Here is a 12,875-nt window from a genome sequence, read left to right as displayed (position 1 = left end):
TCAAGGGGGAAAAAAGAAGAAACATAAAAGAAGGAAAGAATGAAAACGGAGGGCCGAGGATGGGAACGAATCCAAACTGAGGCTGACCTTTACGCGCACCAAGTGGCACGTAGCCTAATATATTTGGCGAACTGGCACAATAACGGTGCCAATTGCATTTTCTGGGCCGAGTACAATCTGCGTGGTTTATGGCGCACTCGTCGTGAACGCCGGGGAAAAATAGGCACCACTTGGAAAAGAAGCGCGGTGGGTCGTGTATATTATTACGTCGATGTCAGTGGTTTGAGAAATGTGCCTTAGTAGAGAAGCACTCGGAGATTACAGAGACTGGACTGGGGCGCTCACTGTACTCGAAACAGGTGCAACACGAACGCGAGGAAATTTCAACACCATTTTCTTGCCCACCATTAATCTCACCTGTGAGTTACAACTGGCCAGCGCAGCGAAAGGTGGCGTATACAAATGTAGGTTGCGGTGAAGTTTGCCTCTCAATAACTCAACGAGCCCTTGAAGTTTGTGCGCTTAACTTCTGCACTGCCACTATATTTAACAATGATGAAGTCACTGCCACAATATTTCAGAACCCAGCCATTGAACAGTGACAGTGTCACTTGGTTATGCGTGTGCTGATTAAACCGTTTTGTGCATAAAAAAGAAAGATAGATGGGGGTAAGTTTCCACTCTCGGCTGTGAACATAAATTATAAGGTATGATCTGAGCCTAAATTGATAACGGAGAAAAGTTACTTATATTTGATTATCCTCGGAAACGTAGGTGTGGTGAAAACAAAATAATGGCTTTTGGTATGCGTGTCTTGTGATGTGCAATGGTTATCGGTGGATCCGCTAATGAACCCCCCCCCCCCCCCCCTCACGAATTATAACATATGACGTTGTTCTCCGTGGTTTACTGGCCGTTGAGCTCAAACTAAACAGAAGAGCGTGTTTCTAGCTCGTGCTTCTTCTTTTTTGAAAAAAAAAATACTATGACCTCGATTCAACCGTGTGGAATTAAATGGCGTAAAGACTCAAATGAAGGTGTTACCACAGCACATAAACGGGAACAGGAAAGGTGTTTCTCCGCCAACTCGACTTCCTCGTTCTGGGTATCACCTTCCTCTGGTGACACGGCTTGGGTGCTCAGATCAGCGCATCCCGGCTACTGAGCACAATGTCGAGAACTTGACACTCGTGAACCTCCATCCGCATTGTTGCCAGAATTAGAATTCGCATGGGTATAGTTTACAATTCGGAAACAGAAGTTGGGGCCTCAAAAACTAGCTTGGTTCCACACCCAACATCGCCCATCCTAACAGAAGTTTGTAGTCGGCGGAGGTTTTTACATAACTTGTAATGACTGGAAGCGTCAATTTTTAGTTGCAGTGAGTGCTTTGTGGTTGATCGCTAGCAAGCGAAGCACGAGGTCGCGACATATGGCAATTCTGTTCAGTAAATCATTCCACAGCTGCGCTGTTTGTATATCAGTTTTCTCCGCTTAATATTTGGGATTATTACACCACATGACAATGACATTGTACTATTGCATTTATCAGCTTAATGAACAGAAAATAAACACAATTTCTGAGTTTGTTAGCGCATGAAGGCGGGGACAAGAAGAAAAGACAGAACGCTTACGTTGCCTTCTAGCCGAGCGTTTGGTGTTCAGTTTTCTTTTCCCGTGTTCGTACGCTCAATGCTTTCAGAATTTCCCTTCACCAACTCGCTCATACCTAGCCTATGATTCAGTAAATAATAAAAATCCCGATTGAAATTCAGGAAGTACTGGATTCCTAAATGAATGCTACCTAATACCGCTTGAAAAAACCAATGCTTTACATTTTTTTAAACATCATAGCCACACTTCCACGTGATGCGTGCCTTGAAAAATGAACTCGTTGGAATCACTGTTTCCCTTCATCACGTCTCCTTTCGTCCCCTCCTCTTTGTATAAAGGAAAGCGAAAATTTTGAAGCAAGAAAACATTCGTTCGTTTGACAGCCCATTCGGGGGACTGAAAGAGGTGAATTATTGCACAGCGCGTCACTCTTGGAGCAACGAAAAATGGTTGTAGGCAGCATTCCATTCGATTATGCACAGTAAGCACATTCGTTGCTATTAAAAAAAATCATGGTTGATTCCCCCGTCAAACAAATCGGTTAAACACGAAAGTAAAAGGTGTCTTTAGAGAAGCAGTTTATTATTTACTGTACATCAATATAGGAGAGATTGCGCGATGTCTATTGGCGTTTGACAGCTAAAGCACCGCTTAACGTGGATTCATCCACGTTGGCGCTTAGCCACACCTCTACACCCTGACGAATAACCATCATCATTAATGATTGAACAAACCCTTGTGGTCATAGACACTTATGGTAGCTGTATTAGTTAACAACGGTGAGAGTGGAATCAGAGAAAGCGATGTGACGACAACCAGAAGAGCGTGACTAACTGGACGCCGAACATGGGCTATATAAGGTCACTCACTCGTGGCATGTTGGTGTTATTGAACAACACAGCTTGACCAGATGGGAACACAACGCGCGTTGTATGCTCCCTTCGGCCGGCCTCGATTATTCGCGGGGTGAGCATAAATTGATAACGCGGAGCTACATCTAGGCGAAACAGGCGCGTTCCAGAGGATGCAGAGCTACACTCTAAAAAGGTTTCCGGGGGAACTGCGCAGTTACTCCGAAAGGGGCTCTTTACTTCTCGAAAAGACGAAATGTGTACAAAAGATTGCACACAGCAAGGCGGGGCACTCTCCTCCTTGTGGAGTAAAGCGCCTGTTTTTTTTTTTTTTGAGTAACTGCAGGAATGTTCGCGCCGTGTGCAAACGACCCATCAGTGCCTGCACAAGCCTGTTTCTTTTCAGGCGGTGCTGCAGCGTGGTGTGGTGTAGTTGTTAGTGTACGCGCATCATGACTTAGTCGTCGTGAGTTCGAATCTCGTGTGTTTGCGGCACATTTTCGGGAATTTATGTTTCAATGCGATGCTTGCACATCGATTGTGCTTCAAATGCCTGCACGCACTTCGAAAGGCTAGTTAAGTTGACCAAATTTTGGTTTTCTTTTGCGAAAAACTGTCTCTCTTTTGAGGAGTAACTGCGAGAGCGTGGTTACTCCTCCGCAGTTACTTCCCAAATGGTGCACTAGTTTTGCAAGGTTAGTTGCTCCTCTATAGGAGCAACCTCGATACCCCTATTTCTCCTCTACTTCTTATAGTGTATGTTTGGTATGAATAGATGTTATGACTGACTCTGACGCTTGGGGTGCCCCGCCGTGGTGGTCTAGTGGCTAAGGTACTCGGCTGCTGACCCGCAGGTCGCGGGTTCGATTCCCGGCTGCGGCGGCTGCATTTCCGATGGAGGCGGAAATGTTGTAGGCCCGTGTACTCAGATTTGGGTGCACGTTAAAGAACCCCAGGTGGTCAAAATTTCCGGAGCCCTCCACTACGGCGTCTCTCATAATCATATGGTGGTTTTGGGACGTTAAACCCCACAAATCAATCAATCAACGCTTGGGGTACGGTCGCTACCTGGGGGTGTGTTAAAGCGTTCACCCAATCACGATGCTCGCATCGGAAACGCACCGAATAGGACAGACGTTTAGAAATGAGGCGTTGAAGGAACTAATGGTGATTGCCACGATCATCATGCATTGCTTCATTTTACCAAGAGCGCCGTGAAACACAGTGACAGAAGTAAAAGACGTATTTTTTAACCCCCGTATTTTAGAACGTCCCTTCACCCAACGCTTCACCTTGACTTGAGAAAGCCGAAGGGAGAGCCATCTCTAGGCACCGCAAGTCAATGTATATCAGTGATAATCTGTTGCTGTTCTTGAGTAGCGCAGCGTCATTTTTGAGCCGAGCTGTGGCGCAGTGCTCCACTCTGTCTAGTGAAGGGTGGAAGTCGAGTCGAGGAGCGTTTGTGAACACGGGGGTTAAGCGTACAAAACATGCGACCGTGGCACTGTAGATAGCGTGCCCGGCATCTGTAGTGGCCGACAGAGGTCATGGGTTCAACTCCTGTGGCCTGAACGTTTTCTCTTCTGATAGTGCGTACGTTGTCGACGTCATTTTCGTGACGTAAATACGCCAATGAAATGTTGGTGGACCCCAGCATAAAATACTTATAGATTAAAATTATACAGGAACCGTTACCACTTGTTGATGACCAGATAACTGTAAAAATCTCTGATCAAACAAGAAATGAGCCCAAGGTCATTCATATAGGAGCACCGTACATGTACACCATCTCTCATCTAAAGCCACTCATTTTACGTGTTAGATTATGAGATGAGACATTGACTTTTTCTCTGCGCCCGAACTCGCAGGAAGATACACATTCTTAGATTACACGCAGTGAGGCGAAATACCGATGCTGAGCTCCTCAGCTCACCCTAACAGGCCTTAAATCATTATCACACGTATCAGCTGCTTGCCCCTTGCTGCATACGTGCGAATGCCCCAATTTAACGCATTCATATCACAAATAGATCACGCCGAGAAACGTCCGACTTATGCAATTATTCTTTCATGCGAAATTATTGCAGTGTCTCTATATGGGTGATCCTGTGACTGTTGGTTGATCTGATTTAGCATTTTTTGGTAGATAGGGTATCACGGTGACGGTCACTCTGTTTTTCTTTTATCCAGCAATCATGTGATGACCTCCTTAATTAATAGGGATCATGTACTAAGGCATTATACATTAGAGTGTCAGTCTCTTGAAAAATATTTCGAAATTTTGAAATTTATTTATTTATTGAAATTTATTTGGAATTGAAAATTTCAATATTTTATTATTGAAAACTATTTGAAATTTATTTATTTTGTTCTATTTTGAAATTCTATGTTATATCTATAGAATCGTCAATTATGACACTCTACACATTCATGGTTCTTGATGTTCTGACTGACCACAGCTTTAGGCCCCGAGAGCGTATGGCGGTGTGGGCCTTTCGCAGAGCCACTTTTTACCTTGTAAGGCAGATCAAGCCTTGTAAGGCAATCTGTTAAGTTTTCTAACATAACAAATATCTCGAATCTGACGTTTCCCTACACCCTGGCTGTCACCTCTTTGTACTCTGTTCTCTCTTCCTATTTTCATTAATTTGCCAATCCCCTTAAAACTTCCTTATCTCACAATTACCACAGCTCACAAAAAAGGAGTGCCACATGAACGTTAAAAATTTATAGGAAATTGAAAGGTCACTCTGTACCCTTCTTGGGGGTGCTTTAGAATGTCCAGGGCTCGTAGAAGGGATTTGACAACGCGACCCAGATTTTTCACACTTGATCCCCTTCTGTACCCATGCGCAATGTGTCACGCCTGACCCACAATTCTATTCTAGTGCTCTTTCTTTCTGTTCCTTTTAATGCAAAGACAAATTACCGCACGTGATCTGTCATGCATTGTTCTGGAACAATCCCGCCCGCAAGGGTACTTTTGCGTCCCTGCAATGACGGAAGTTCCTTTCCCGTTTTCTGTACGCTGCATCAAGCAAAGAAACATGATTGAGCTGCATTACAACGCAGTGTGACGCGACGTGCACGAAAACTCGAGCGGAGCTTAGGCGATGCTTCCGACGCACCTGTCATTTCGTACCCAAAGTGAAATACCAGAGTCGAAGTGATACGGTATACACATGAAAGAGACCTGTTTCCCGCCAGAGGACAGGCTTGTTTTGCTGCGGTACACAGTGAGCCCGCACTGCCTACGAGAACGCTGAATCGAATAATTTGGCCGAGCCGGAAGTCTCTTTCGGAGTAGTAGCGCTAGCACGCGGCGCACTTGTAGTACATACGCGACCGCAAGTCGGCCGCTCGTCTCATGTTGACACAGACGAGCATTAAAAAAAAAAACGCGAACGATCGCGTGTGTTGGGTGAAGACGTCGCTCTCGTGCGTTAGACGAGGTCGAGCGCTCAGTGCGGTATGTCTGCTCCGCCGCGATCACTGAAGCTGCTCGCGAGCAATCGCTCCTACCGGGGTGCAATTCTACGCTGGGATCCTCCTGTGTAAATCTCGCGCGAATCGAGGAGGACGTACGAACGCACCTAATTCAGCGCCTGCGCGCACGCGCATTAGTTCCGGGTTCGCTCTGTGTCGGAATCGCGGAAGATTCCTCGCTTGCCGCTTCTTGCCGGGGCTGTACCGCCTTCTTGAGGTCCTCTCATGCACGCCGTTCGGCCGTGTTCTATGCGGAAAAACCACACACACACACACACACACACACACACACACACACACACACACACACGCACACACAAAAAGACGTATTCGTTTTTTTTTTTCATTTTTCGTGCACGCTCATATCCTTCTTTTTCTTTCAACCTTCCGCGTTTTCAGCCGGATCCTCCGACCCGAAATCTCTTCCTCCTTTTAGCAGAGGCAAGCTCGCAGAAGGAACACGACGCTAAATCATTCGCTCTCTTTCTCTTGAATTATGTTTTCTTGCAATTTTCATTACTGCCTCGGTCGGCCTTTCGAACACTTGTTCCGATTGCACGATTCACAGTATTACGCGCTTCATCATCTGCAGGAGGGAGAAAACGCATGATAAATAATACGGTGCATGGAAACGGGGAGAGAGAAAAAAAGAGGGAAAGAGAGAAAGAAATAGACGGGTTAGACTCATGAGTCACGATGTAACTGCAGCAGCATTCATTCGCTCTGCGAGCGGACCCTTCTTAATCGCTTAAGAACAACCCCCCCTTCCCTCCCTTTCTTCGCTAAATGTTTCGGACTAAGCGAGCCGCGTCTTTTCACTTCTTTACCTTACGCTTCCCAAAGCGTCGCGTGCGCGGGCACGCACGTGACACGACAATGCCACGTAGTCACGAGAAGGAATCTCAGTAATTGGATGACCTGGAAAGAAGAGCGGCGCAGAAAAGAAGAAACGACGAGCTAAAAGAAAAAAAGAGCCGGATCGGTACAATGGAAAGCAAATCTGTCGACATCGTGTCAACCCCCTCTCCCCATTTTCACCCTCTCTCTCCCACGCCATCTCAGATGCCTTCCAACAAAGAGCAACTGCGTCGTGCTACTCATTTTCTTGCCGCGCGTCTTCGGTGCGTCTGTGCGTGCCAGTACCTGCGTCCGCGCAACGTTCATTCCCGTGGGAAGACAAAAGAAATGCTACGCGGGCGCCGTTACGAAACAGGTCTTTCTCCTTCTCTGGCTGTACGAGTTCGTGAATTGTGTCTCTCGTGTGTCACTTTCTGTCGCCAGTTTCGCGTTCTTTCGGGTCACGGTATGCGGAACAGAAAGAAATAAAGAAAGAAAAGAAACACGTTGCCTCTGTTGTTGGCTGCGGCCGCTGTCGAGCCCGTGCGGTGCGGAGATGGATCAATTAGCTGTCACGAAAGTAACTTTATGCACGTGGCGTACGTTTTGCTCCTCGCTCTCCGAGACGCTCTGCTGATACGCTCGGGAAGTGGGCCGAAATGAAGGCACGTTCCATACGCTAGCGTTTTACTCGCTTTGTTTGTTTTTGCCAATGTTGTTATATGCACGCACTTTACTGTCGTTGATGAGTGTAGCTGACTGCCCCGCCATGGTGGTCTAGTGACTTAGGTACTCGGCTGCTGACCCGCAGGTCGCGGGTTCAAATCCCGGCTGTGGCGGCTGCATTTCCGGAGGTGGAAATGTTGTAGGCCCGTGTGCTCAGATTTGGGTGCACGTTGAAGAACCCCAGGTGGTTGAAATTTCCGCAGCCCTCCACTACGGCGTCTCTCATAATCATATGGTTGTTTTGGAACGTTAAACCCGACGTATCAATCAATCGAGTGTAGCTGACTGTCGGGCTTTGTTCGGGCTGTTGCTTTTCTTTTAACGCGATAGCGTCGAAGGGCTCGTTTCTCACAAATTGCGGTGTCAACGCCGTTGGTTGTGAGAGAAAAATTTTCTGCGTGACCAAAAAATCGAGAACGATGAAGATAAAATACAACAATAAAAACAACCTCGTTCTAAATGGGGAGCAAACCTGAGTCGTCTGCGTGGCGAGCAAATGTTCTGCAGCAGGGCCACGCATGTGCTTGTAAAGACATTGAAAATAACTTCTCTACTTGAAAATACAGTGAAAGTGACACATGCTTTAAGAACGGCTGCATATACTGTATAAATGCTTCACAATACAACACAAAAAAATTGCAGTAATATTAAGTGGTTCAAAGGCCCATTGCAATCGGGCGTCAGAGCATGTGGTTATCATTGTGGTTTAAAGCCTGCTAACTCACTACAAAAGACACACAGGCTATTGTACCTGTTTATTTAAAGCCACATAGTGGGTGTATAGCAAGTTCGGAATGGTCTCATGCACTAAGTGCTTGAAGCACGCACTAAAACAGAGAATCGCTGTCGAGTTCAATACCTAAAGGCGAAGTTTTAGGGTCCCCTAATTTATTCCGTTTAGTAGAGTGCACTCATATCGTCAAGATATTTTGTTACTTCTTCCGATGGTGGCCTGTCTTGAGGGTGCATATTAGGGCTGGGTACATAGAAATCGAACAAGTAATATTCCGAAGAAAACACATGCATTGTCTTGGAAGCTCAAAAATCTCTGTTGAATCTATCGCGGGAAAACGTTGGAGGGAAACGCCACGCTGCGAATAAGCGAAGTGGGGCTGCTCGGGGCCACTAAGAGAAAGAAGTACTCAACCAGGGCAAGACGGGTGTCGCTCTTTTCTCTTTCTCAACACGATTGGTGCCGAAAACCCGGGATTAAACCAAGGACCTTAAGAAGTGATTGATGAAATACTTTCCGTGAATATACAATGCTTAGGGTTTATAACTGCGGTACTGTTTCGCTTGGTATGAACACACACACAAACACAACGCACAGTACAAGCAGTAGCACGTTGGCAGGGGGTGGCACACTGGGCCCCGGCCCTTTACCTCTGTGACGTTTTCTCGCCATGGCATACAGAGCCCAAAATAAAAAAAGGTGCCCCCCCCCCCCCATTCCGAGAAATATTTCTGGCTGCGCCTGGGACTATAAGAACAATTCATTGTGTTCTGAATGGGCATAGATGTTTTCACAGAGTTGTTCTATTTTTGTTTTGGTCAAGTACGACTAAAATTGAATGAAACCATTAGGCACTTTATTGAAAGCCGTGATCATTCGAGCCAATACGCGTAGTGCACATAGTTTCTAGATACATATTCTAGAGCGAGATCAGGATATAAGCTCTATGTTGTTTTGTTCAACAGCTTGTGAACGTAGTCAAGTACATTGATATGCATAACATCTTTTACTTCGAATAATCTATGCGGATCTTCATCACCGTAATACATGCTGGTTACGCTGCTAGGTTCGAAGTCGCACGTTGACTACGAGCCGCAGTTCACTTATGTTAAAATCGATCATGCAAAAAATTTTGCATGAACAGTAAAAAACTTCCACTGTGTATTCACTACTTGACTTATTACCATAGCTTATTATCGGCGGGAGAAATCTCCCATAAGAACTTGAATAAGACCGAATTGTATGCTGTAAAGAATACGCCACGTAATCCGCTCACAAAAAGTGCGCTGTGCATGACACGAAGGCGCACCGCAACGTAATACGCACATCTGTAAAGATTCTGTCGATCGTGGCGTCACTGAATTTAACAAGTATAATTCGTTAGTAAACATGCGGGAATTCAAGAGTTGGGCAGTTTCCTATTTTGATCAAGCTATTGCGTTGTCTTCCGCCATGATAATTCACGTATGAAACTCCAATGTGCATCATGGTATTCTCGTCAATGAAAAAAAAAAAGCTATAGGCTTATCGTTCTCGCTTCTTCTTCTGCAGTTTGCCAAAAGAACGAACACCGGTGTCGATGCGGCTTCCCTCGCTGCATCAGCGTCGAACGAGTTGGTGATGGCGTCAGGGACTGCTTGGACGGCTCCGATGAAGGTAAGTCCGCGAGGAAGCTGCTAAGATTTATGTGGCTATTTCGAACCTGGAAAACCACTCTTCTTAGAACTCAGGGGGCAGGGAGTAAGGCCGGTTCATGCTGGCTGAGTTGAAACATAATAAACAGTTCTACAAACGACGGCACACCAGACAAAGAGACAAATAGGATGAGTCCAAAACTGATGGTTTTTGTTATAATAAAAAAACTTTCTAGACATATACGAAAATGGACTCTGGTGTCGAGAAAGCGTGCTTTGTGAAAGTTTTCAGATATATATAGAATATTATCGTTATGCCAAAAGACTTTTTTCAGCACTCATCGTTTTATTTTCTTCGACTTCCATAGTCTCTTTGTGCGCTATATCATTATGTCTCAAGCAACTCTTTACAGCGTCGTAACCTGACGCAACTACCTGTTATGTGACTACCAGCATTTGCTCGACGTTGCACTTTTCAAGATTGTGAGCCGGCTGGCTGGCATTTATTAATCGAAAGAGGAGCTGTTCATCACAGAAGGATGCACCCTTGTGTTCTTGATCACGGGTGGTTGGTACTGGAGATTCCATGCCTTTACGGACCTATAGTTTGGATGGTTTATCGAAAGAGACAGCTAAAAGCCAGAAAAGAAATGTAGGGTGGCAATATTGAAAGATTATTAACAATTGATCAGTTTATCTTCAACTGTGAACGCTTATGGATGAAGTCCAAATTACAAAAGGCTGCAATAGATTACCTAAAAGACGAGTACAAGAGGGCTATTGTTTACATTCAAGAATACCAGTTCTCCGTAATTTCATACATGCAAATGGAGTCAAACGTTAACTTTAAATGGCTTGTGACATTATACAAACAATTATGAGTACGTGTTGTTAGCAAAGGAACTGTTGTTAGCAAACAATCCACTTTGCTCATTGAATAAGTAAAGTTGCTAATGGTATCCTTTCTCCTAGCTTTCATGATTTCTTTACCAATATGAAAATTCTCGGGGAATGCCTATATCAAGGAAAGTAAATCTGTATTTCTCACATGCATCGGCATCTGATTTATCTGAGGAAGTAGCACTAGATAGCGGTGAAGATGTGCATAAGATCGATAGATAGATAGATAGATAGATAGATAGATAGATAGATAGATAGATAGATAGATAGATAGATAGATAGATAGATAGATAGATAGATAGATAGATAGATAGATAGATAGATAGATAGATAGATAGATAGATAGATAGATAGATAGATAGATAGATAGATAGATAGAAAGAAAATCAGTACTTAAGCTCGTAGGTCAGCTAAATCAGCCCTTGAATAGGTCACATATGAGAGCCATGGGACAGTGGTTCCTTTATTTACCATAAACTATATGTTCGCATGTTCCTTATAGCAATCACGTCACTCAGCATGCACTGACTAGCGGGAACTTTCACGTGCAGTCTCGTATTTAAGTCAACTTTTGTTAAGTATAAAGCGTGTTAGGGCCTAAGAATTCATTACGCGTTTATTACAGCCACTGGACTCATTACACGGGTGCACGCTTGTTACTTAAGTAGTTAACAAAAAGACGAACAACGTAATCCTCTTATTCACCAGTGCTTAACGGGCATCTCGCTTGTGCGGCTGGGTACGTGATTTTAGGATACCAACCAGCGTGTATTCCTGGTTCCTGCCTGTGGACTAGCTTATGTTTAAAGTTATGGAATTTGCATATCGGCGCTATGTGAAAGCGGAAAGAAACTTAGGACGAGGGTGCATAGTGACAGTCCGACATTTCGCCGTTCTGGTTGGCAGACAAAGAGAAAGGCAAGGCTTACAAGTGTCCCAGCGACAGCTCCTTGCAAGACCTCATGGCTGTTGAGCGGCGTCGGCGTTCAGGTACGTGTTACAGCTTCATAAATGCCGCTTTTATGTTGCAGTGTCACAATTGTAGGCGTCTTAGCATGGAAGAACTGGAAAAGGGGGTCGTAGAGAACGCTTACAGTGAAAAGAAAGGGAGCCCTTGTGAGACATAATCAAGAAATAGGAGAGGAGGAAGAAAAATGACAACGTATTTCTGTACTAGGTGGTAAGTCGGTAATATACCAATGAGTCTCTGACGACATGCTTAAACGCATAAGCGACGTGTTTGTTGATAAAGCACTGCGAAGCTGTTGCCACGTGGTTTCGGCAAAGATGCACGTTAACAACAAAAGTGGGAACTTGGATCGGAAACTTTTTTTTTCAGGAATGCCTGGTCAATACAAAAACGCAACTTTGTCGTTCAACTTTCCTCCTCTACTATTGGCTCTGCATTGGCGGGAAACGCTTGAGGGTTGCTGCGGTGTGCGTGGTAGTGGGAACAGAACAATAAGCCACGACTTGATCGAAATAACGAAAATTTCACCCGATTACCCCCAAAACAAAAACACCCGGCATGTGTGCCCTGTACGCCGTTTTGACCCTGTTCACATCCGTGGCCACTGAACCATAGTTCCCAGAATTAACCACCATAACACTACCATCATTACAGTGTGTGCGTTCCTGATATTAACCCAGTGGCTGCCCCGATTCACACGCCTTCAACAATTTCGCCCCAAACCCCAAACGATTCATGTATGACTTTCATCGATAAGCTCCGAGGTAGTTCTGCAGTGTTGAAGACGTCCTCAGAGACAAATATGTGTGCAGAGCACACCAGATGATCTCTTCAGTCTGAATATTAACTGACACCAATAAAAAAACAAGTATATGAAATACTGCCCGCTAAAACTGCCATGAATCAGCTATAAAAGAGTTTTATTTGCCAAAGCTAATTAGAAGAAGTATGACTGATGCTTTTACCACACTATCTAGGTAAAACCAACGGAACTAAACAGTATGGACACTGCGAAAACTCTTTGATTACGGTAGCGATAAGATTGTCGAAAAAATGGTCGTGTTAACGAAAAAAATAGTGCATATACTGGCCCTAGTAGTACGGGCAGTTTGGGGAGCTTGAGA

General features: G+C 44.9%; 1 protein-coding gene across 6 annotated transcripts in view; it reads left to right on the top strand.

The window, feature by feature from the left end:
- LOC119172276 (uncharacterized) overlaps nt 1–12,875 on the top strand; it is a 229,066-nt gene that overhangs the window by 159,816 nt on the left and 56,375 nt on the right. For all 6 annotated transcript variants that reach the window (XM_075884401.1, XM_075884400.1, XM_075884399.1 and 3 more), the window contains exons 4-5: nt 9,799–9,903; nt 11,688–11,771. In XM_075884401.1, coding sequence (XP_075740516.1) covers nt 9,799–9,903; nt 11,688–11,771 — 189 coding nt within the window. The remainder of the gene's footprint in view (nt 1–9,798; nt 9,904–11,687; nt 11,772–12,875) is intronic.

This window comes from Rhipicephalus microplus, unplaced genomic scaffold (assembly GCF_043290135.1).
Source record: "Rhipicephalus microplus isolate Deutch F79 unplaced genomic scaffold, USDA_Rmic scaffold_32, whole genome shotgun sequence".
Classification (NCBI taxonomy): Eukaryota; Metazoa; Arthropoda; class Arachnida; order Ixodida; family Ixodidae; genus Rhipicephalus; species Rhipicephalus microplus.
The sequence above is the reverse complement of the archived record's forward strand: the minus strand, read 5'-3'. Positions and strand labels throughout refer to the sequence as shown.